Raw genomic sequence first — 24209 nt, forward strand, 5'->3', positions numbered from 1 at the left:
TCTTAGACCAATGTCACTTTTCCAGGCCTCTGCTCCAAGAAAAAAAATTCAACATTCCTATTTAATTATTTTTCCAATGAAGACTATGGTCCTCTTCAGGAGTTGTATATGGCAATAATGACTTTACCTTCCTCTCAACATCAGAAATCATAACCCAGTTAAAGCCAACTTAAGTAGAACAGATGTCTGGTTTTGTCATCTGTGCTTATTCCAGTATATATATATTTTTGTGCCCACTCTTCCTGTACGGTAATAGGCATCTCTATTTCATGATAGTCTATAGAGGAAGTTCCTGATCGTTGGAGACAAGTGGGCCAGACACACCAATTATGCTTACAGTAGGCCATGTCCACAAGAACACACATTTGACATAAAACCACATTAACTGGCTATTGTTTGGACTAATCAGAATCCTTAAAAATAGATTCATCATTACTCAGTTTTACTCGTCCATGAAAATCTTCCCCTGTTTTTCCAAGTTTTCTCAGTTTTTATGGAAAAACGCCTGCGTTGGTTTGAAAGTGATTAATTGTTTATTTTTTTAAACCTCAGTGTTAGTGTGGGCACTACCTTAGTAGTCTAAATGCAGGTCTGAATTATATAATGACATTTGATCTGGGAAATATTTGCTCATTATTTCTTTAGGGCCAACCAGGATCAAGAGGATTTCCAGGGTTTCCAGTAAGTAAAAGCAATACTTTTTTGGTTTGAATGACTCAGATATCACTTAAGTTTAGGTAATTTTAACAATGAACATGTGTAACTGTAGGTTGTGTCATAGTCTGTATGTTTCTTCACCTTTCTTTGTTTTGTGTATGTCTTTATTGTTTTATGATGAGCCTAAAAACAGATAAATTAGGGTTGCCAACCATCCCTTGAAAAACGGAATCATATTGTATTGAGAAACACTAGGCGCTTTTTTAGCTGAAAACACTCGTTGTAGACCTACAGTTAGAATGAAAACTACTGATTCTGATCGCTCACCTATCAAACTCAATATAGGTCAGGCTTCTCTGGCCTCTGTATTTATTCCATTGGCTTTGGCTGTTACTGCTTTACGACTGCTAGAGTTATTTGCCTAGCTTCTAGTGTTCTGACTCTAAATAGTGTTTTACCGCAGTGATATTTTGTCTTTTGAAAAAATAAGCAATGGAGTTAGCTCGGAAAACACATTTTTGTCCAACAAGAAGCAACGAGTGGCTAATATTGTGCTTGTTGTGATCAAAGTTATCATGTTATCATTATTATCATTGTATTGTTAAATGTGCTCACAAGTACTCACTGAAAAACATTCAAGATTTAATAAAAAAAATAAAATACTGTAAGATAAAAAAAGACACCAGGCAGAAAAATAATTAAATACTGTTCTGGCTTTTAAGAGCGATACTTGTTGCACAGTTGCTCAGACAGTAATGTGTTTATACAAATTTAAGATTGGGGTACACCGTTTTTTTATGGAAAAACTTTAATACCGCTTGTATTTATGTTAACATTAAAGTTGTCTGGACATTAGCGCGCTAAATTGCCTCTCCAGTAAATGAACAGAAGTGCGGTTATGAACAACAATCTTTTTTCTTTTTTTTTTTTAAGATCATTTTCATTTAAAACGGTAATACTAACCTTTTGGAGTTTTACCACAGTTTAACATGAATACTGTTAATTGTTACTTTTCTAGTGGCTATCAACTGGGTCAGGCAGTCTTGGTAACAAAGTGTTCATTATTTATTTTTCGGGGAGTTTGCTACCCTAAAATAATTTGACATTGAAATTGAAATTGGCACAACTGTAGACATATAAACAGTTTGTCTGATGGTTAATAAATCACATTTTGCGGTTGCCTCAATCTAATTCTGTATTGGTGCGCGACCTTATATCTATCTATTGTCTACGAGACAGAACATGCACTTCATTGATCCTACAATTTGACCCAGGAAGAAGAGTTAAAGAAGAAAATCTTGCACATTTTTTTTCTGTAAAATAAATCAAAACTGAAGACCTGTAGCATCTTACTTCCATCCGCAAAAGTGGTAATCGAGTTGCAGTTGAAGATGTTCAACCTTTAATCCAAAGGCTTTTTCAGATACTTTGATTCCACCTTGCGGATTACCATGACCTGAATGACTGAGAATCATTCTATTGTTGATTCCAACTGTATCTTTGTCACATATAATTACACTGTAACTGTTTCGCTTACAAATACATTTGTCTTCTTTTTATTGTAGGGCCCAATTGGTTTGGATGGCAAACATGTGAGTCTCCCCAAGCATGTTTCTTTCATGATGCCAACACCCTATGGTGACATTGGCCCTTTGTCTCACCAAATTTCCAGAAAATATAACAAAGAACTATTTTAGCCAGTTAAAATAAATATTGGTAATCGGTAAGGGATATTGAAATCGGATATTGATCCGATATCAGAAAAAACAACCAAGTATCAGATTATATGGGCTTGCATCTAATAAATCCAATACAAGCAATTTACTTGTGCAAAGCTGGACAGGTAGTTAGCATCTAAATGCCCTCCAATAAGCACACAAGTTTGATCTTTTATTTTATTTTAGTCAAGTTATTTACAAAAGGTTAACATGGTAGATTATGCACTACTAGGAGCTAGCAGCTACACAACAGCTAAACACAAAAGCACACCAGCTAGACAAATGTGTTAAGTGTCCTTAATTGAACAAAATTGCAGTCTAAAACATCACATTTGTCAATACAAAGTATCAAATCATTATAGTTCCATATTACTTACACATACAAAGTATGTCTCCATCATTCAATTTGTTCCATCATGAGCTTCATTATGTTTAATATTATTATATACAGTATATATTGTGTCTTTTAAGATCAGTGTTGAGCTTGCAGTGACAATACGAAGGCATCCAGTTGATTTAGCTTTAGCCTCACTCTGTTAGCATTAGGTTGACTCGGCTTTTGGCTAACTAAACAAATTGAGTGCAGCTGACTACAGTTGCAGCATGTAGAGTAATGAACATATCGGTCAATATTTGATGCGATTTACCTTTGTTACGCTCGTTAACTGTTTTTCTACTTCGTAACAAATCTTCAAGCAACAAACGCGCCAAATCCTTTGTTGTCCCTGTACAGTAGTCCAAGCTAATTGTACCATTTGTCGGAATGGCGGTCAGACCCGTTGTGATTGTTTTTCATATTCCTATTATCTTGCTTAAGTTTCCACAATGTATCACCATTTTGTTTTGCCGTGTGTCAAACATTTAAATGCGCTAGCTTGTTGGCTATTCAGTGGTTCAGCCACTTCTTCATCTTCTTTAGCTCCATTTTTCAAATGATGGAAATGAAGTTTGTTAGAATGAAATAAAAACTGGCTTTAATATGGCGATTGAATAAAAACACAAACTGTTTTTTGCGAACAAGCGTTTTTCAGCACAAATGTTCCTTGGCTTCTTTTCCAAGCTCTGAGTTTTGCTGGGATTTTTAAAAATTCAGGGAAATAGAAATGTTCCTTAAGCTTACACTTCATGTAGTGGCAAAGGTTTTTTTTGTTTCCGATGTATTACAAGTTATTGTTTGTTGTGTTTAGGGATGTAACAATACAATCATTTCATATCATGGTTATTTTGAACAAAATTATCACGGTTGTTATAACGGTATTGCTGAATTTAAGCTAGCTAGCAATTAACGCGTTAGATTGTGTAAATGAGCGGTATCACCGATTGAAGTGCAGTCATCAATCACTGTTTTATGATAGTTTTACTTTACAACGATAATACCAACTGTCGGGAGTTTTACCACGTCTTATGATTAATATGCGTAATGCATCAAATTATACTGAAGCATTGACACATTATGAAACACAAGTGTCTAGATGTGTGTATGTATCACTTCAAGAGGAAAACACATGCTGTGTTGTTTGACTGTGTTATAAGGAATAAACTCTTTTGGCTCTCAAGTGACGGTTCGTACTAAACAAAGTGATGTGCCGCATTTTACATTGTTTTTTGTCTATATCATAGATCTAAATTGAACTAAGATAAAGGTCAAGTTACGAGATAAAAGTTGTTGGATAATTTTGTTCTAATGGAAAAAAAATGTTTTATGTTTACTATTTGGCTCATAGACCAGAGTTGCTCTTTTCATATTCCTTTTTTCAAAGCTAGTCATTAAAAAAAATAAAAAAAATATATATTTACAACTATTATTTTATTTGCAGGTCAAATGTAATGTCTTTTTAAATTCAGCAGATAGCATATGACCATTATGAAAATTAAAACAGTATCAGTGCAGTGTCAATACAGGTAGGAGAGTTCCACACACTCGATGAGGCGTCATTTACCCATCGCCACTGCAAATAATACATCCTGAGTTGTGGTTGTAGTGGAACCCATTTAAGTCGACCACTGTTCATGCTGACAACCCGTATATGTCGACCATCTTATCAAGTCCTGATGCCGACATGCATGGCTGACTGCTTTTGTAGGACAATTCTAACTTGATACCTTTACAAAGTTGATCAGTTTATGTGGACATGTTGTTGTGTTGTTAGCGTCATCATTATCGCTCACATGCATATTTAAGTTGCATGTAATGTTTAAATGTGGAAGCAATAGCTAATTTCAGTTATGTCGACAACCTTTATGTTGATGAGTGTGAGCCAATCGTGGATGCTGACTTAAAAGTGTGCTACTTTATTAGGCTGGTTTTACAACGCTAACATGAAAATGTGTTTCATCTTCATCTTCTCACAGGGACAGAATGGGCCTAAAGGTGACATGGTAAGTTTTACTTTTTTTAAAACATTACTATTACTGTCCAGGTTGTAAAATGTTTACATGAAAAAGAACATTTCAACAATCACTGGACTCTGTGTTCAGGTCACTTTAGCCGCGCTTGTTTAGTTTGGCTGGAGAGAAAATTGAGTGTGAAAATATGGGCATAATAGAGATTCAACAGATGGAAGCGTTTAGCCACAAATTGGTTTGGAGAGTTGGCTTAGTGGACTAAATTGGGACCACTTGATATGAATATGTGGCTATTTCAGACTGGACTTACCCCTGCATACTTCAAGCATTTTCTTTCATTTCTAAATCATAGCAGTAGTAGTAAACACATGGCATTTGATATGTCATCCATCTCAATTGTTTACATGTCTAATCAGCTAAACCTAACCCCCTTTAAAGAGGAACTGCCTATCGTTCACAATCATTATGAAAGACATGACGACGAATGTTTTTTATTTTAAATGCATTCTAAATATTAAATACATTTGATCAAAAGTCTGCTTACGATGGAGGCTATGGGAGCCGTTCAATTCTGCCTGTAGAGCCCCTAAAAACCAGCCAAACACCTCCATTAGGGTTTTATATACATGATGTTAGTATATATGTAATGTAGTAACAGGCACATTTATAGTAACATTTAATATGTACGTATTTTGGTCATTGTAAGCATAAGGTGGGAGGTTAGGGGGGGGACAAGCGCTTTTTGTGTCGTTCTCGCCAGTTCTAGGTCCTAATGGCTGTCAAAGTGTCCCAACTTGTCGGATTATATTCTCAGCCATCTACTTTTTAGGTGAGATGCACGATTTCTGATCTACAATAAACTTACAGGGAACAGGGAACAGGGAAGCGAGGAAACATCAGACCACTTGATGATATAAACATAGGCACGCACGGAAGTGATCACATTGCCGCTATAAATAGTATGTCGGCGTTAGCGCTTATAATAACAATATTAGCAATACTCGGTTTAAAGTCACGAAATGTAAATTGAGTATTGTTGGTGCTTTTTGAATGTTTATTTATCGGATTTTATGGGTGAAATAATGGTGCTCTTACTGGCTATGCTGTAAGCGAAGTTTCGTTTACGTTTGTTTAATACTTAGAATGCATTAAAAAAAAATCCATCCGTGTGAACAATATGCAAATTCCCCAAAAAGTGCACTTCCCCTTTAAGACAAAAAAGTGAATTTTAAATTTGCCCTATCCATTATTGATATCAGATATCAGTCGATACCAGCAAAAAAAACAGACTTTGTCTAAAATCTCAGACAAATTCACAGAGGTGGCTAGCAAGTGCGGCTTAAGTATGTGCCACAACAGTGCAAAGATGCAAAGAAGTTTATGATCTTTGCCTCCATAGCGGCAAATAAAGTACATTTCTTACAAGTTGTCACAATCTTATTTGCCGGTGTAGAACCCCAACGCAGAGAATAAATAATAAGAAGAATAAAGAGCAGACTCAAAAAGGAGTGAAGAAAATAACTAAGTATGTTCACAAAAGGTGTAAAAAAGCATAAAACACACACAAAAAGTGTGGAGAGGATACAATTAAGATTACATGGCAGAGCCTCAGGAAACAAGAACCGTGCGTGGAGCCAAAGCAGAGGAGATGAACTCGACTGGAAGGGTGAACCATTAGGAATCTACTGGTCCCCGTGACTGCGTGGGTTCCCTCCGGGTACTCCGGCTTCCTCCCACCTCCAAAGACATGCACCTGGGGATAGATTGATTGGCAACACTAAATTGGCCCTAGTGTGTGAATGTTGTCTGTCTATCTGTGTTGGCCCTGCGATGTGGTGGCGACTTGTCCAGGGTGTACCCCGCCTTCCGCCCGATTGTAGCTGAGATAGGCTCCAGCGCCCCCCGCGACCCGAAGGGAATAAGCGGTAGAAAATGGATGGATGGATGGTGCCGAGTAAACGAACTAAAGGGCTTAAGTCAGAAGGAAATGGGAATCAGGTGTACGGGAAGGTGGCTCTGCCAGGTGACCCAGAAACCAGGCACTGCAACAAAAAGCATTAACGTGGCAGCGGAGCTGCCAGATCATGACACAAATATCCCTGCAGGACAAGGAAAAGCAAAAAAAAGCTACAGCTCGATCCAAGCCAGAGAGAGCAGAAGTCAAGAAGCCATTCTAACAGCTAAGCTAGCGTTAATGTAATGTAGCAAAACAAAAGTGGAATAAGTGTCTAGTGTACTTTAACCGAAGTGTAGCTGGAACTGTTACTGTACAGCGAAGAGTAAGCAGCTGTGAACAGGAAATGATCAAGTACTTTATTAAAGCGTATTAAGTGTAGAATACTACTACTACTACTCTGAGTATACACATCTAAACACCAAAAATGACAGAAAATGTGACCACAAACATCAGCAGCCAAAGTAAGAGCCTATGTTTTTTTTTAAATAGGTTTTAATTTGAAATTTTAACTTTAAATTTGGAAATGTTTCTATTATAATTTATATGCCAAATAATATATTGTGATAATTACTAACGGTCATTTATTACATTATTAATGATTGTTACAGCAAACGGTTTTGTAAACGACAGGGCTGTCTGTTCAGATATTATTATATGTTATCCTGTTGTAAATGTTTGTGCTTTCAACTGTACTTGTACAAATGAGGTGGAATATCATTTGGAAACACTGAAAATATTTTTCTATTTTGGAATAGTTGCAATCAAAGCAGAAAATTAATCACAACAGCTGTATTTTTAGCACTTTTTTAAAATTAATGTATACAGGCAAAAAACTTAATTGCTTTCAGATGATCAGCCAAACCTGCGTATGTGTTAATATATCCTTTTATATCCTTTTTGCTCTGTTGTCCTTTAAATTGTCTTGAGAGTCCATCTCCTCCCTCATATTCCTAAGAGAACATCAGAGCATACATTAACACAAACTCACATTAACAGTAATTTAAACACATAAAAGTTAACATTTTCTAATAAGAAAAAATGTACATAGCATGTACAAACAACTAATATGATTTGAAATTAACAAATAGTTCCAAAAGATCAATTATTTGAGTCCTGCTTTAAAAAGACATATAATAAGACATAAGTCAAGCTATTTAGGTATAAAAATGTGAAGAAAAAATGTAAAGTTTTTTACTTCCAAACATTGAAAAAAGCTCCAGCACGAATCCGCCTGCAATGTTCGAATATGAGGCTCTCTCTTTGGGTAAAGAGAGGACTCAAGAGTGAAGAGCAAAGAGGTTGCTCAACATTACGATAGTCGAGGTCTTGTATTTTAACACAAGTTTATAGACTGTAACATCTCTGATTTTAGATGTTTTGAATTAATAAATAAAGCTCTACTTACATTTTAAAGTTGCTCTTCCTCTCTGCATAGCGCCGCCATGTTGAAAATATTTTTCAAGAGCTGGGCACGTGAAGGATTTTGGGATATGAAAGGACACAAACGATACACCACATGCACACTTGTTGCTAATGGGAGAATAGGACAAATTTGGCGGCAAGATTCGAAGGACACTGAGCTTTTTGAATTGGGACAGCCTTCAGGCACCGAGATGATGTCAGCACCCCACAAACACGCACTGCGAATGGTGCAGCTGCCAAATTGAGACACAGCTATTGTACTTTCCACTTGGCCTGTGGTATATCGCCTGTCCCTTTCGTTCCAGCATAAATATTTCTGGGGTATTACGGGATAGAATCGTGTAATCATGCACACATATTCACTGTGTGCTAATTGTAAACATATTTTGAGGACAAACAACCTTTGTTCTTCTTGCAATGTGATTCAAGTCATGTCAGCTTTGCTGATGATCTGGCTTTCATCATACTGGCCATTGATTCCACTCGTTTCTTGAATGCTGATGGGCAGACTGGGGAAAATGTTCGCTAAAGTGACCCTAGCCTAGCATGGAAAAGGTTTTAAAATAACATTGCTTGTTGATTATTATGATTATTCTTCCCTAATTAGCCCCTATATAATAGTCTTCATCACATCAAGAAGATGTTAATGGGGGTTTGAGAGGCTGCCTGGTTTATATTAGCCGTACTGTTTTAAAAATGGTTTGTTGCTGCTAAACTGGTGGGGTCACCCATTTGGAGAGGAATAGATGTTTCAAAATCCAACCCCCTCCATGTATTCATCAATCAAGCAGTTCCTGCACATTGTCAGCTTATACCCCAGGGCATTGCTCACAACCACGATCAAACACTAGTTGAGCTAAGTCTTCGGTTTAAATGATGCGTTGACATTTTGTCTTATGTCAATAATGTTGATTGAAGGAATAGATTCACATTTCACTTCTGCAGTGACTTTGCTGAAACCTGATTACGGACTGTTGCTGTTCTCTTTCAGGGTCAACGTGGTCCTAAAGGACTCCCCGTAAGTCAGAAAAAGTAGACCATACAACATCAATCTCTTTCCAGACAACTTTAACCAACTGACATGTGTTATTTTCTTACTTAGGGGGAACTGGGACCTAAAGGAGAAAAGGTGAGTGGTGGTTGATTCCAATCAGACCACAGAAACGGGTCATGCTGTGATCTTTATTTTCCATAAAATTTGGGGGCGGGGCTCGTACAAAATAAAATCTAAGGAATCAGATTTGACTCTGAAAAACTTTAGTCGATAACAGCCATAGAATCCAGTGGAAGTAGAGTTGTTAACAAAATACAAAAAAGTTTGAAGTCACTGTGTTTAAAAATGTTACTGATTGTCAAGCGGCAGCACGTGTGCCTCAATGGTCCGTCCCACACCAGAAGTCAGGTGAGGTGGAGGAAACACAAAGAGCAGCAAATGGAAAGAGCTGTTTCAAAACAGAAAATACATAATGTTCACAATTATGTTTTTTCCAAGTGAAGTCAAAAAAATATACAGCGCTTCACTTTTTCCACATTTTGTTATGTTACAGCTTTATTCCAAAATGGATTAAATACATTTTTGTCCTCAAAATTCTACAGACAGTTCCCCAGACTATGTGAAAAGGTTTTTTAAAATTATTTTTGCAAATGTATTAGAAATAAAAAACTAAAAAAATCACATGTATTTAGAGCAGGGGTCACCAACCTTTTTGAAACCAAGAGCTACTTCTTGGGTACTGATTAATGCGAAGGGCTACCAGTTTGATACACACGTAAAAAAATTGCCAGAAATAGCCAATTTGCTCAATTTACCTTTAACTCTATGTTATTATTAATAATTAATGATATTTATCTTTGTGTAAAAACTGATCATCTTAATGATTTCTCACAATAAATATATATAGAAACAGATAAATATCATAATGCAACACTTTATTTTTATATTTTCTCTAAGTGCACATTTTTCAAATTTAACATTTTCAAATGATCACTTCTAAGACAGTCTTGTGAAATCACAATATCCCATTTTAACTAGCTAGCCACTAACATTTTTTAACAAATCATGAATTACTTTGCACCATGTTTGTACAAATAATAACTCATGTAAAATACAAAAGTCAACTCTCAATTTTTTAAATAAATCATGTCACACTTAGAACTGGACACCAAATCTGTTATCTGTTTCTTTGTCAGTTAGTGAAGACCAAGTCTTTAAAATATTTTCTTGGATTTTCAAATTCTATTTGAGTTTTGTCTCTCTTAGAATTAAAAATGTCGAGCAAAGCGAGACCAGCTTGCTAGTAAATAAATACAATTTTAAAAAATAGAGGCAGCTCACTGGTAAATGCTGCTATTTGAGCTTTTTTTAGAACAGGCCAGCGGGCTACTCATCTGGTCCTTACGGGCGACCTGGTGCCCGCAGGCACCGCGGTGGTGACCCCTGATTTCGAGCCTTTGCTCAATATTTTGTTGATGCATCTTTGGCAGTAATTAAAGCCTCAAGTCTTTTTGAATACGATGCTACAAGCTTAGCACACTTTTCTTTAGGCAGTTTCGCCCATACCTTTCTGCAGCACCTCCCAAGCTCCATCAGGTTGGACTGGAAGCGCTGGTTTTCGTCCAGGATGTCTCTGTACATTGCTGCATTGATGTAAGACAAGAACACATGTTTTTTTTCCCACGCATTCTAATTCGCAAAATACGGCGTGGCAAACAATGCAGCTAATTGGAGTACTCTATTGCGCCCATAAAGCCCTCTAAAAACCATCCAAAAACCAATAGCGATACTCCATGTCATCTGAATATTATCCAAGCATTAGGGATATTGTTATTATAACCGCTAACACAGACCAACTACTTTTAGCGGCCCGGTATATATTTATATATATATATATATATATATCATGGATCTCACTTGTATAGTAGAAGGTTGTGGCTATAAATTGAGAAGTTGGTCAACTTGACACTAAAGTTAGACCTGGAGTTGACAAGAAAGTCACAAAAAGACACTTGTTTGTGGGTTTGTTTGTTTTTAACCAGCATAAGGCTTATGATTAATTCTTCATCTAAACGGGAAGATATGAACATCCCATTAGTCGGCATCCCAGTGAGAGCAAACACTTACTGTACACTTGTACACTTACTGTACACTTGTACAGTAAGTGTTTATTTAATTATGTTCATATTTTATTTTATTTTTTCACTTGTTATGTTTCCCTAAAGCTGGATCTGTTTAGCACAGAGCTTCTAAAACTTGTAGCTCATCCTCCTTATATTCAGGGTAAAAAATAACAATGTTCTAGATGATCATTTGTCCCAAAGTAGTCGTTTTTGGCTCTCATGAAGTCTGCCATTATTAATAGTAGTTGTTGATAAAGGCAATAGCAAACGTTGTGATGCGTCTGTAAAATGACAAAAATATGTAAATATTACATGTTATTATAACTGTGCCTGTTACTACATTAGATATATACTGGCAGCTTATATAAAAGGTGGATGGAGATGTTTGGGTGTTTTTTTAGAGAGCTTTATAGGCAGAATAGAGCGACTGCCATTGTTAGCTGACTTTTGCTAGAGTTTATTTATGAGTTAAGAGTGCATAAAAAAGAAAAATGTGTGTGCTTGTCTCACATAAGAACTGTGAATGAAAAAAGCGCAGTTCTTCTTTAAAGACAGTGTAAGATTGTTAATAATAAACAGGTTAGTGTTTTTCATACCTACCATTGTTCTCTGTTTGACTAGCCCTTGATCAAACCTTTTCTAACATTCCACACAACAAAATAATACAAGTATGTACTAGGATTCGTGCTGATATCGTATCAAATCAATATTGGTAATGGCCAATACTCAAGGCTCAAAAGTTGTTATTGTACAGATAGTGATTTTTTTTTTTCCAAACACTTCAAAGGACACACTTCAGGATCTAAAATTGAATAATTATGTTCAAATAATGTGGTTTGACTTGTGTGGTTAAGTATTAATGTCATCCTCACATCTGTTTAAAACTTTGCTTTTCTCTCCAGGGTGTCTGTGGTGACTACACACATCGGGTAAGAAAACAGTGTCTCAAACTTGTTGTCATTATCATTGATTTTGATAACTGAACACAAAGCTTTTTGTCCCGCTGCTGATGGTTGCCTGGTGATCATGAGCTGTGCAGTTGTCAGCATTTTCTTTGCAAGACAAGAGACTACTGCAGAAGCCGAACAGATGTTGATGGCCAACACATGCGAGTAGTGCAGTTATTTCCGGTGATGTCTCTTGGGTTTGGCTACTTGCAAATTGTTGGACTACTAGCATGTTGTTGGACATAATAAGCTCCTTTGTTAGAGGGTGCTGAAAATAAGACTCCTGTTTGGAGACAGTTATACCCATTTTCTACATACACTAAATCCACTATGGACTGACAATATTTCACAATATTTGTCTATACAGTATAATATGTGTTGATATTGTTCATGAAATATGTTGAAATGTGTATCTCTACTGCTAAGAGAGGGAGGAGATCCTGAAAGAAAGTCTGTGCTTGGTGTTATTTTAATCTGTAGAGGGGCCGACTACCCTTTCCTTAACAAGCTGGACGGCGTAAGGATAAGGTGAAATATTTTGTAATGAGAGAGAGGATTGACTATCATGTTTGTTTTTATTACTACGGAAAATGCAGGCACACATATCCTCCTGAGAGCCAGTGCCTAATAAAGTAGACATTTGTGGACATGCAAATGAGGGCTATTTTTTACAGAATTTCTATTTAAGACAAAAGAAACACTGCAACGATTAGTTGACACTGTTGACATTTGTTGCAGATAAATTAATTAGTCGAAAATTGTCAGTAACGTCATCACTTGTGTTTTCCCGGATATAATGAACATGCGTGGGTTGGTGCGAACTGTGACCAATGCAACTGAAAAAGAGAAATTACTACTGGCAACGACACGGTGAGCGAAAACATCGCAAGCCTGGAAACATTTCACCCTTAAAGCATTGAAGCGGATATTGTTTTTAATGGCAGTACATCTGTAATAATTCAGCTTTTAAAGTGGAAGCTTGTTGCATGTCTGGAGCATCTGCGACTGTTCGCAGTAAGATTGTTGGCTAGCTCGCTATCAACAGAGGAAAGACAGAGTTGTTTGAAAGATAGCTTAAACTATCATTTTCTCGGTCTGCCAGCTAAACTTTGTCGATATACCTATATGTGCATCTTTTTTAAACACATGATCATCATCATAAAATTGTATTTTCCTTTGGAGGCAGCTAGATGGCTTTAATGTTGTTTTGTCTGTTTTTATTGCTCCTATTTTGGCTGTCCTTTATTTCCATACAAAAATTATTTTCTGTTTTTATCAGCACTTTGCCTGTCCTTGCTTTAAAATGGACAACAAATAAATAGTTATTATTTTTGTAATAGCCTAATGAGCAGCACAATTACAGTATAAATAAATATTTCTGAATTAAAGGGCCTGTTTGCAACTTCCTCACGTTACGTTTTTCAAAGCAATAAAATATAACAAGAACAACCGGCTATCTTATATTTCCATTAGAGGTTTAATAGAACACATTTGTTTTGAACTTTTCATTTTTCAGTATTACTAAGTTTATGTAATAACATTTTTTACCGGCCCGAAAATAATTATTAGTAATTATGGCGGTCACCCAGCCTGTGTCGTCAACACGTACGCGCAGGGAGGGCGTGCACACATACAAATGCAGTCCAAGAGAAGTAACAAACAATTTGCAGTCATGTTGTTGTTGTGATAAAATATACATTCAATGGCAGCAAACGCTAACTTTTCAAATTGCTATCATTGCCTAACATTATCCAAAGCTAATGCTTCTGCATGTGTTACGTACGTACGTAGTTACGTCATTACGACCTAGAAGCTGGAAGAATGCGGGATATAATGCTTAAAATACATTGGAAAGTTAACGCCCTCTAGACATCTTTGCAAATGTTGCAAACAGCCCTTTAAAGTAGTCATCTTTATTGTTAGTTGGCACATGTCTAAAAATATCTGATGCTGAATTTAAAAGCCGATGGCTAAATTTAACCACTGAAGAGGTCTACGCTTCATAATCTGATAAGTTAACTATTTCTTTAGATAGTCGATGATTAGCTGGCTATCAAAAGTACTTAAAGTAAGCAAAAGTCCATTCCAGGCGGTTAATGATAAATTTTTCTCTGTTTGACTAATTTAACTTGATCAAACTTTTTTCAACATACCACACTACAAAATAATAAAAGTATCTACTATGAGTTATTCTGATACTGTATCAAATTGATATGGGTATTGGCCAATACTCAAAGTTCCACTATTGGTACCATTCCCTGTTTTCCAGTCGTTGTTATGGTGGTTGCTATTTTTCCTCATTTTCGATTTTGTTAGCATATTTGTAAACATGAGATTCCTGGCATGGAGGACTAGAAGGGGAAAAATCTCTTTGGATTTCAAAAATCTTAACATGTGTACCCCGCTTTAGTCTGACCGTTGGTTAATGGTTTATCACTTGCTGAAGTGACAACTTCTCCGTTGTACAGAGCCTATTTGTGCAGAATCTTCCGTTGAAAACCTTGGCTGCCTTACGCTCCAGTCAACCGCTGATGTTGAAGGTTTGTGGGTGGCCCCAAGCACCTTGATAGATAAACACTTTGGGGTGATAACATCACCATGTTGTGCCACAAAGAGAAGCAGTGCCATGCAACCAAGGCACTCCTCAAACATTCAACACTTTTCACCAAGGTTTATAAACTTTGCAAATCATTGAGTTGAATCATGTTGCGTCCAACAAGGTTTGTACAAGGTTTGTTTGAAAGATGTATATAAATCTTAATTGTCGGTGGGAATATACAAATGCTGAAGCTTGCCTACTTTCACTACTCCATTCAACCCCACATATGATATATTTCCATAGAAAGTGTTATATTTACATTTGCTTAATGACTTAAATGTGACCTCATGAAACACAAAAAAAGGGTTTGCAAACTTGACAACTAAAGAAGTGGAAATATGTCCTGTGTTTCTATGTGAAAAGTAGGCATGTTGTATGCAAGAACTTTGGTCTCAGTGGAGACAAACAAGATTATCAGTGAAATCAAGTTTTGATTTGATGATGCTGGTCATGTCAACAGAAGCGACGTATTGTACAGCCCTGTGTTGGACAGTTGGCCACAGTAAGTCTGGATGTGCACTGAAACTGTACTGCTGTACTCTCTTTGTGGCAAGACTGGTGCCCACCTGACTGCTGCCAAACTGCAATCTACGGGCCTGGCTATTGAAAAGGTGTGATGATTTTTAACCGTCCAACTCTTAGTGGTCAGAAAATAAAATTTCAAATTTGAGTACAGTGGAACCCGTGTAAATTATGTCGAAACTAGGGCTGTCAAATTAAACGCTTTAAATCATGTGATTAATCACAAATATTTATTTCATTAACCATGTATAAACAAAGATTAATCACGCAATTTATTTTGACCGCACATGCTCTTTACCTTAACTACGGATGGTTAACTGAAGTTCGGTCAGTGATCAGGTCAACGCAAACAACAGTGTAAAAATGAGTGAGGAGACAGTACTTTTGATAAAACTGTTGCTAAGTTTTGAGATAATAAGTGTTCTCAAGTAAAACATTTACAAAAAAAAATCCTTTACGGCAATCTGACAATAGATGTGTGTCAAAATAGTGGGGTCTTTTTTAAAGGTAGTTTAAATTGTGCAAGCAAGTAATTCACTGTGATTTATCAAAATGTATCAAAATTCAAAAGTGGGATTAATATTATTTTTTAAAAAGTATCATTTGACAGCACTCGTTGAAAGTGTCATCACTATCGCTAAGCAGTGGTTAACAGTAACATTGCTACTGTTTACTTACTGAGCATTAAAAACATCCACACGGTCATTTACTGTTAAGTGCAAAGTAAGCTTCAAATTAAAAGCATGGCAGTCTTAAAGCCCAACTTAAGAGCTTTCTGTTTTGGTTGATTTTGGCAGCGCAAGTAGACCAAAGCGGTAGTGTTTTGCCAGAAGAAGACCACATTTCCCATCAGGACTAGTGCATATAGCGTCAAACTGACATGATGTCTGCTGTAATATTGGCACAGATTATAAATATTACGTCTCTAATGGTTATGCTGATGTTAAATAGCATACTCTATCAAGAAATGATCTTGGATTGTGCTACAAACATGGCGCTACTACCAAGAATGTATCGGGGCGGATGCAGGTCCGAAGCAAAGAAAGACCGGCGGGAGAGTTTTTTTGAAAGAAAGAGTGTGAAACTGCGAACTATCTAGCTTGTGGCTATTCATTGCTAACATGCAAATTTCCGACATATTGTAACTTAGCAATATCATTTTGAGTTGAACATGGAAAGTTGCTTACAAGTCGGAACAGAGCCAAGGCAGCATCAATTGGAAATCCCTCCTCATCTTTGAGCTCACACCAGCGAGTAAAAGCCAGGGCAATCTTGATGCTCGGTTGTCCTTTTATCCGTGTAGACTCCGTTTTTCTTTTATGTCTCCTCAGACAAAACTTTTTGTTTCTTTGGTTGTTTTGGCACTTCGGCCATGTGAACAATAATTGCATATAGCCGTTCTTCTCCTTTTAGTTTTTTGGCGGCATGCAGGGATTCGCTTTGACTTCCGTCTTTTTAACGAATCGAGAAAGTGAGAGTGACGTATGCCGTAAAGCAAGTCAACACATTTGTAGTTTTTTCAGTGGCAGGGTCCCTGCCACCCTCCTCAAAGTTGATAACTGCCAGTAAAAGTGATACGCACTTTCTCAGGCCATGACAGAGGTGTCATTCAAATAGTTGTAAGTCCATGAAAGTTATGAAAATATTTTATTAATGTTGAAAAAGTTACTTGGTGCTGCCTTAACCTTGATTGTACCACAACAACTTTACAATGTGTAACCAATTATTTTTCTTTTAGATTGATAACCACCGGAAGAAATATCACATGGCCAAACATTTTCTTGTCATTGTAGTCAAAATAAACTACTAAATTAGCACAGAAGCTCTGCTAGGTAAAAATATAAAATATTGTACACAAGAATATGACTAAAAATATGCATGTAATCAAACCAGCGTATTGTTTTCAGTTATGTCGACAATTGTTTATATCCCCGTAGGAGTGTCTTAGAATAGTCGACCATTTAACATTTAGATTTGGTGGAGTTTGATTCAACTATCAACCTTGCAGTCAAATTGTTGTCATGGAGGAAAACTTAAACCCAGAGCCAACATTACAACGTAAGCAGCTCGTACCCCAAAATTACTTTGTGTTCGTTTTTTGGACATACTTTGGCCATGATAATGATGTCCAAAAAGTAAAGTAGTAGTTGAGAGTTGGATAATCATCCATTCGAATTCAAGGTAGACGGTTCGATTAATCATGATTTAGATTTTGTTTTAGACCTGCGCCCAGCGCTACCGTCGGATACGTAGTGTGCTAATGCCTGCTATCAGTCGTGGTGGAACTTGTCGGAAATTGAATTGTACCACAATGCTGCATTCTGGCAACAGTAATGATCTTGCTGCAGGTTCACTTACGGAAACGTTAAAACGTTTACTTTTTGTTGATAGTCAAGTTTGATCATCTTCTCTGCCACCCATCCAGAGCCAAAGGTGGGGCCGATCCGTTGAACCTCGCTAAACTTTCCAGTCTCTGCTGTGTTTGTTTATCGTAGTGTGAAAAATGTGCAAATGAGATTTGTTTATTTACGTGGATCCCCATTAGTTATTAGTGCTCTTAAAGCATACATGCCAGTATACAAAAAACATTTTGATCGTCGACTACGGCCAAAATCGAATAAATCAGATTCGACTATAGAAATCCTTAGTGGAAGATAGCCTTGTCAACATAATTAGGTTCCACTGTACATAAATGTATACATCACATCTGCCATTACATGCCCATAGTTTGCTGTGCCTTTCTTTCTTTGACCTAGTCTCTTTTGCCTTCTTAATTCCTTGCTTTTCATTGTCTCGTTATGTTCTATCCTCTCTTTCCCTCATCCCTCCCCTAAACCCCTTGTTCCTTGTTGTGGCCTCCTGGTGACCTTTGCCCTGTGACCATTTTTTGCACCGTTGGCCACCTGTGCATTGTGATTGCCCCCCTGGCAGATGTTGCCCATCACCGTGCGCAACATGCCCTCAATAAGCCCTCTAATCCTAAAACGCCTCAAGGTACAATTCTCTCTTCACCCTACTTGTCCCTTCCTCACTGCTCTGTGGATGCAAGCTGCTCTCAACCGTCGCCAGTCACGCTGAAATTAACCAACTTTTGGCTGCGACAGCTTAGGAATGTTAAGTGACGTAGAAGGCCAAAGGTCTTTTCTTTCAATAATATAAAAAATTACCATTCGATGGATAACTTTATTCAATTTGAATAACACCAGATGTGTCTCTGAATTGTCCGTGAGTGTGAATGTGTGTACCCTGTGATTGACAGGACGTGCAAAGTCAATTGCGGTAGTCAGATGGAGCCTAAAAATGACATAATTGATTGAATAAAGTTTGGCTGCACAGCTAATTTATTTTAGGCTAAAAGCAGTTATGTGTACATATTAGTGTAATTTCTGACTAAGTCATAAGTCGTAACAAGATGCTCTACTTGTTAAGGAAGACAAAAACAATTAGCATGTGGATTTTCTGTGTAATCTCCCAACAATTGTCTGCAATACTTCTTTCAATCCAATTATTTGAAGTTTTGTTTATAAAGTAAGTATAGCGTGACCTAAGTTTACCATAAAACACACACAAGACTTATTAATGTTGGATTTAGTAAAGAGATTACACTGAATACAATTAATTTGAATTTTGAAATAGCAATTGTACCGGCAGTAGTAAATGCTGATAAGGATCTTGTCAGACTAGTATTTCCTAACAGGGTCAAAGTCAGTCTTCCTGGCCCTGAGCCAGACCACCTTCCAATTGAGCTTGTGACATTCCCAGCACTGCGATGGATTTTCAAATATTTTTCACATCTGGAGTTTTAATTTAGTGCTTCTGTTATTATGTTATTCTACCCTTTTGGGCGTCAGGGCCTGGATAAGGAGGTATTTCATATAGGATCCATTTAAAGTGATAGCTTACTCAAGTAACATACTGGATCATGACACAGTCATGGCCGTGGATTATTATGGTCACGTAAAAGTCGGGAATTTCTATATTAAAACATTTGAACACAAATGTTTCCGTTTAGGTTAAGAATGGACCTTCAGTCTCAAGCTTCCTAACTGCCTTCCTAACTGCTTGCCGTGCATCTCAGCTAACCTTACGCTGTGCACCCCCCCGGCTGCAGGTTTTGCAGTGTGATGTGAGTTTGTTGTGCTAGCTGCTATCATGACCCAATGTGGCAAGGACTTTGCCACATTTGAAGGTTGTAACTCAAGGTCTCTCAGCAGGGTGAGCCAGGAGCGCAGGGCCCCCCTGGACCTCCTGGGCTTCCAGGTAACCCAGGTCTGAATGGAGCCAGTGGCCCGCCAGTGAGTATCATCGGAATCCTGATGCTTAGAACATAAACCTCCGGAAAAAATAATCATGTTTTGTTTTGTCATTGTTTTATTTGTCCTGACTAGGGATGCGCCAATCGATTTGCCATGAATCAGTATTGGCCGATTATTGTGAAAAAGCATGTGATCGGCCATGGCTGATCAACGCCTTTAAATGCCGATCACAAACACAAATCCCTCTGCCTGACACTTTATTTATTTTTGATCTAGCTGACGGGCGGCTAACAGCTAACTGTATGTTCATACACAGTGTGGAGCATACTTGCTAACCTTGAGACCTCAGAATTAGGGAGATATTCAAAAGGCCCGCTGGGGGTCATTTTCATATATATATATATATATATATATATATATATATATATATATATATATATATATATATTAGGGCTGCGAATCTTTGGGTGTCCCACGATTCGATTCAATATCAATTCTTGGGGTCACGATTCCATTATAAATCTATTTTTTCGATTCAACGCGTTTCTCGATTCAAAAACGATATTTTTCCGATTCAAAACAATTCTCTATTCATTCAATACATAGGATATCAGCAGGATATACCCCAGTCTACTGACATGCAAGCAGAGTAGTAGATTTTTGTAAAAAGCTTTTATAATTGTACAGGACAATATTTTATCAACTGATTGCAATAATGTAAATTTGTTTTAACTATTAAATGACTTAAAATATGACTTATTTTATCTTTGTGAAAATATTGGACACAGTGTGTTGTCAAGCTTATGAGATGCGATGCAAGTGTAAGCCACTGTGACACTATTGTTCATTTGTATTTTATTTTTTATTTTATTTTTGTAAATGTCTAATGATAATGTCAATGAGGGATTTTTAATCACTGCTATGGTATGGGCAGCACCTGTGAAATTTAATTTGCAGGAAAGGAGTGAGTTAAGGGTTGAATTGTCCGTCCTAGTTCTATTCTCTGTCACTATCTTTCTAACCACGCTGAACACCCTCTCTGATGATGCATTGCTGTGTGTCACGCACAAAAATGCCTTCATCAAATGCACCAGAGTCTGGAATCTTCCATCTCTCCCTAGCATGGCCCAAAACCTGTCAATCCTTGCTTCCTGAGGAAGATCTTCCCTGCCAAGCACTTGGTACTCCAGTACTCCAGGGGGTGAACAAGGGGATGGGTCAAATGCAGAGGACAAATTTCACCACACCTAGTGTGTGTGTGACAATCATTGGTACTTTAACTTTAACTTCTTCCCTAAGGCTATCCAGGTCCAACCACAGCTGCGACAGACTTTTCCCTAGCTCTATAACTGCAAATGAAAATGAGCCAATTAAGCACAAGTGAGCTGGGGATATAATTACTTTCTCTGGTCTTATCCTCTATAACTTCTGAAGTTGATTATTAAACAACTACCGCCATCAATTAAAAAAGGGGATGCACCTGAGTTTGGGGAAAATTGATGCCGTGACTCTGGGTCCAACACAGTCAGGTTTTGGAGGATGATGTTGTCGAGGGGGAATGCAGTCATCATCTTTGTGGTCACACCTACTCAGAAGTCTCTCACTGCCCTGTGACACATGATCAGATCAAAAATTACAGCCATTGTATGATGGGATATCAGTTAGTTAGCTCTTAGGAGGTAAGCTGATTTGGATAACACAATAATCATAATGTTCACTTGATCATCATTGAGACAGAGGAGGAAAGTTCATCCATGTTGTCCTCTAAGAGGCTTTGTGCAGCTGCTCCAACAAAGAGTTCGCTGTCTGGCAACTGTAGTCTGGCATCCTTGAACTTGATGTCCTTCAGTGGGACATAAGCAATAAGGCTGGCAGGGAGAAATCTTCCCATTAATCTTCTCACCAGGCTGGTCATCTCCTGGTGCAGCCTATGAACAATCACTCCTCCAGCCTAGAAACATGTGATGGATTATCAGTTATAAAAAAAATGATGATAACAGCATTATTTATTATCATAATTATTTAAGTTTATCTTTTAAAAGGCTGGCTGACCTGTAACATAACATTGAACTCTGCCAGTGGTTTCAGAGCCTGGGAGAGGAAGAGGGAGAGTTTCTGAGTCAGTGAACTCTACAAACTCTTTGAAGATTTCACAATTTTTGGCACTAAAGTTGAGAAAAGTAAAAAAAATAATAAATTTAAAAAAATAGGAAAGAAATTGTTAAATAATGAAAAGCCAGAGAACCAAAATGACATCCAATAACTGTCAAATTGTGGCACAGAGGCTCTCTTTTAACTTATGTGCAAGTGTAACATGCGGCATATCAATATGCTTACCTGATGTCAAAGTGAGCTTAAAAAACTACTGAGGATGTCTTCAATAGGCTGGCGTAGATAAATGGTAAATGGGTTATACTTGTATAGCGCTTTTCTACCTTCAAGGTACTCAAAGCGCTTTGACACTATTTCCACATTCACCCATTCACACACTGATGGCGGGAGCTGCCATGCAAGGCCCTAACCACGACCCATCAGGAGCAAGGGTGAAGTGTCTTGTTTAAGGACACAACGGACGTGACGAGGTTGGTAGAAGGTGGGGATCAAACCAGGAACCCTCAGGTTGCTGACACGGCCACTCTCCCAACCGCGCCACGCCGTCCCCCTAATGCCACATTCTGTGGCCAGCTGGACCAGATGACAGATGCATCTCATGTCAATTAGGGATGGCTGCACAAACTCCTTTAAAAAATATATATATATACTGAATATATTTAGAGAGCAATTTTCACTGACAGCAGCCACAAAATTACTTTACAAGAAAAATGTAAATACAAAATACATACTTTATCCGTTTTTGTCATTTTTGTTAATGATTACAAATTCAAAGAATTATTCCCTAAACACAGGTAAACTTTGAGGGCAAAAACCTTTAGGATTTAAATGAGTAGTAGATCGTATTTTTTTTTTTTTTAGTTATTGGGTACAATCGACTTTGTTTTGCACAAACATTTGTATGTGATAAAAGAGAATAAGGAACTAATACAAATATTGTGTTGATATGGTAAACACAAAGACATTTACAGTTGATGCATGTAATTGGTATCAGCTGGTCTCACTCATAGAAGATCATATCAAATCGGCAGCATAAAACCGTGATTGGAACATCCCTAGTCCTTACTGCCCAAAAATAACAACATATGCTAAGATTGTTCAAACATATTACAGCGTTGCTGGGAGTTCTTCTTTCCTGGTTCCTAGCATGATTTGGAGCACAGCTTTTAATAGTTGTTAATATTACATGTCTTTTGTTACGTATGTTGTTGTTTATTATTTCCCGTAGTGGTGATAGTTTTCATACTGTATATGTTGGTGTGTTTATCTCTTTAATCTTTTAAATTTTGACTGCATGGCCTTTTTGTATTCCCACTGTGTAATTAACCTCATTGCTAGTTCTGTTTTGTTTACTGCATACAAGCAATCTAAGGGGCGTTCAGGGGTGCTACTTGAGGTTTACACAATATTTTATTGATTAATTATGTGCCACAGGGTAAGCCAGGAGAAGCAGGAAAACCAGGAAAAGACCCAAGGGTGAGATTCTCTTCCGTCTTGCATTTTTTTAAATGAAGAGTAGTTGATGTAACACTGATCATGTATTTATGTCTGCAGCTTTTAACAGGATTAAAGGTAAGTGAATTAATCTTCTTAAGTTTTAAAATTTTTCAGATTACTGATGCTTCTCGTGCAGTGATTCTCAAACTGTGGTAGTGGTATGCGGGCTCCATCTAGTGGTACGCCAAAGAATCACTTGATCAAAGTACATTGTTTGATTTTCCTATATTCAAACACAGTGTACCTATTTAAACTGTGTGTTGTTACAGTGGCCACAAATATTAAATATACTTAAGTAATAATAATAAAACATCTGCTTTGGTTTTAGTCAATACTTGGGCCTACTATGCTACTGTATTTTAATGTTGGTCATTATTGTGGTACTTGGAGAGCCAGGTTTTTTCTTAATTGGTACTTGGTGAAAAAAGTTTGACAACTACTGCTCTCGTGGTAACAACCATATTATTGACTTAGAAAACAAATACATGACATACAGTTTGCTTGTCTGTATCCAGTAGCTGCCACTACTGTATGTGTCACACTGACAGTTTAAAATAAACTTTAAAATCATTGAATGTACTTTGGGTTCTTACTTCAGGGTGAGCCAGGTACGTCGGGGCAGAAGGTGAGCTAATTATGCATATCACAAAATAATAATGCATGCATTTCAGGTTTTGATTAAAGAAAATGTGGGCTTCATAAATGTCTGTCTGTCCACAGGGTGATCGAGGAGATATTGGCCCCTCAGGTGCTGAAGGCCCAAAGGTATGGAAAATTAAATGATTTATGCATTATATTGATATAATATTCATAAGGTCAAAACATTGATCAAGGGATCAAATCGGGGCCGCTTTTTGGCTTGGTTAATTGATCGGCGATCGGCTGATGAGCTAGCTGAGAAGCCCAGTCGATCTTTACCGCTGCTGTGTCCTAGTGTTTACATGCTAAAAATTTGATTCATGTGAAAGAGTCCTTCAAAAGGGATGCATTCTCTGGGAGATACAATACCATTTCCGGTCGAAACCTATAAAACTACCCAAAAATAGTGCCCATCCTTAA

General features: G+C 37.4%; 1 protein-coding gene across 1 annotated transcript in view; it reads left to right on the forward strand.

Moving 5' to 3' along the window:
* The window catches only part of col13a1 (collagen, type XIII, alpha 1), a 125789-nt gene that overhangs the window by 24146 nt on the left and 77434 nt on the right, over positions 1–24209 (forward strand). The window contains exons 5-18 of the mRNA XM_062058944.1: positions 646–681; positions 2223–2249; positions 4728–4754; positions 9092–9118; positions 9203–9229; positions 12120–12146; positions 14633–14704; positions 18217–18279; positions 19298–19411; positions 19500–19580; positions 23088–23129; positions 23208–23225; positions 23749–23775; positions 23871–23915. Coding sequence (XP_061914928.1) covers positions 646–681; positions 2223–2249; positions 4728–4754; positions 9092–9118; positions 9203–9229; positions 12120–12146; positions 14633–14704; positions 18217–18279; positions 19298–19411; positions 19500–19580; positions 23088–23129; positions 23208–23225; positions 23749–23775; positions 23871–23915 — 633 coding nt within the window. The remainder of the gene's footprint in view (positions 1–645; positions 682–2222; positions 2250–4727; positions 4755–9091; positions 9119–9202; positions 9230–12119; positions 12147–14632; positions 14705–18216; positions 18280–19297; positions 19412–19499; positions 19581–23087; positions 23130–23207; positions 23226–23748; positions 23776–23870; positions 23916–24209) is intronic.

Source organism: Entelurus aequoreus, linkage group LG09 (assembly GCF_033978785.1).
Source record: "Entelurus aequoreus isolate RoL-2023_Sb linkage group LG09, RoL_Eaeq_v1.1, whole genome shotgun sequence".
NCBI lineage: Eukaryota > Metazoa > Chordata > Actinopteri > Syngnathiformes > Syngnathidae > Entelurus > Entelurus aequoreus.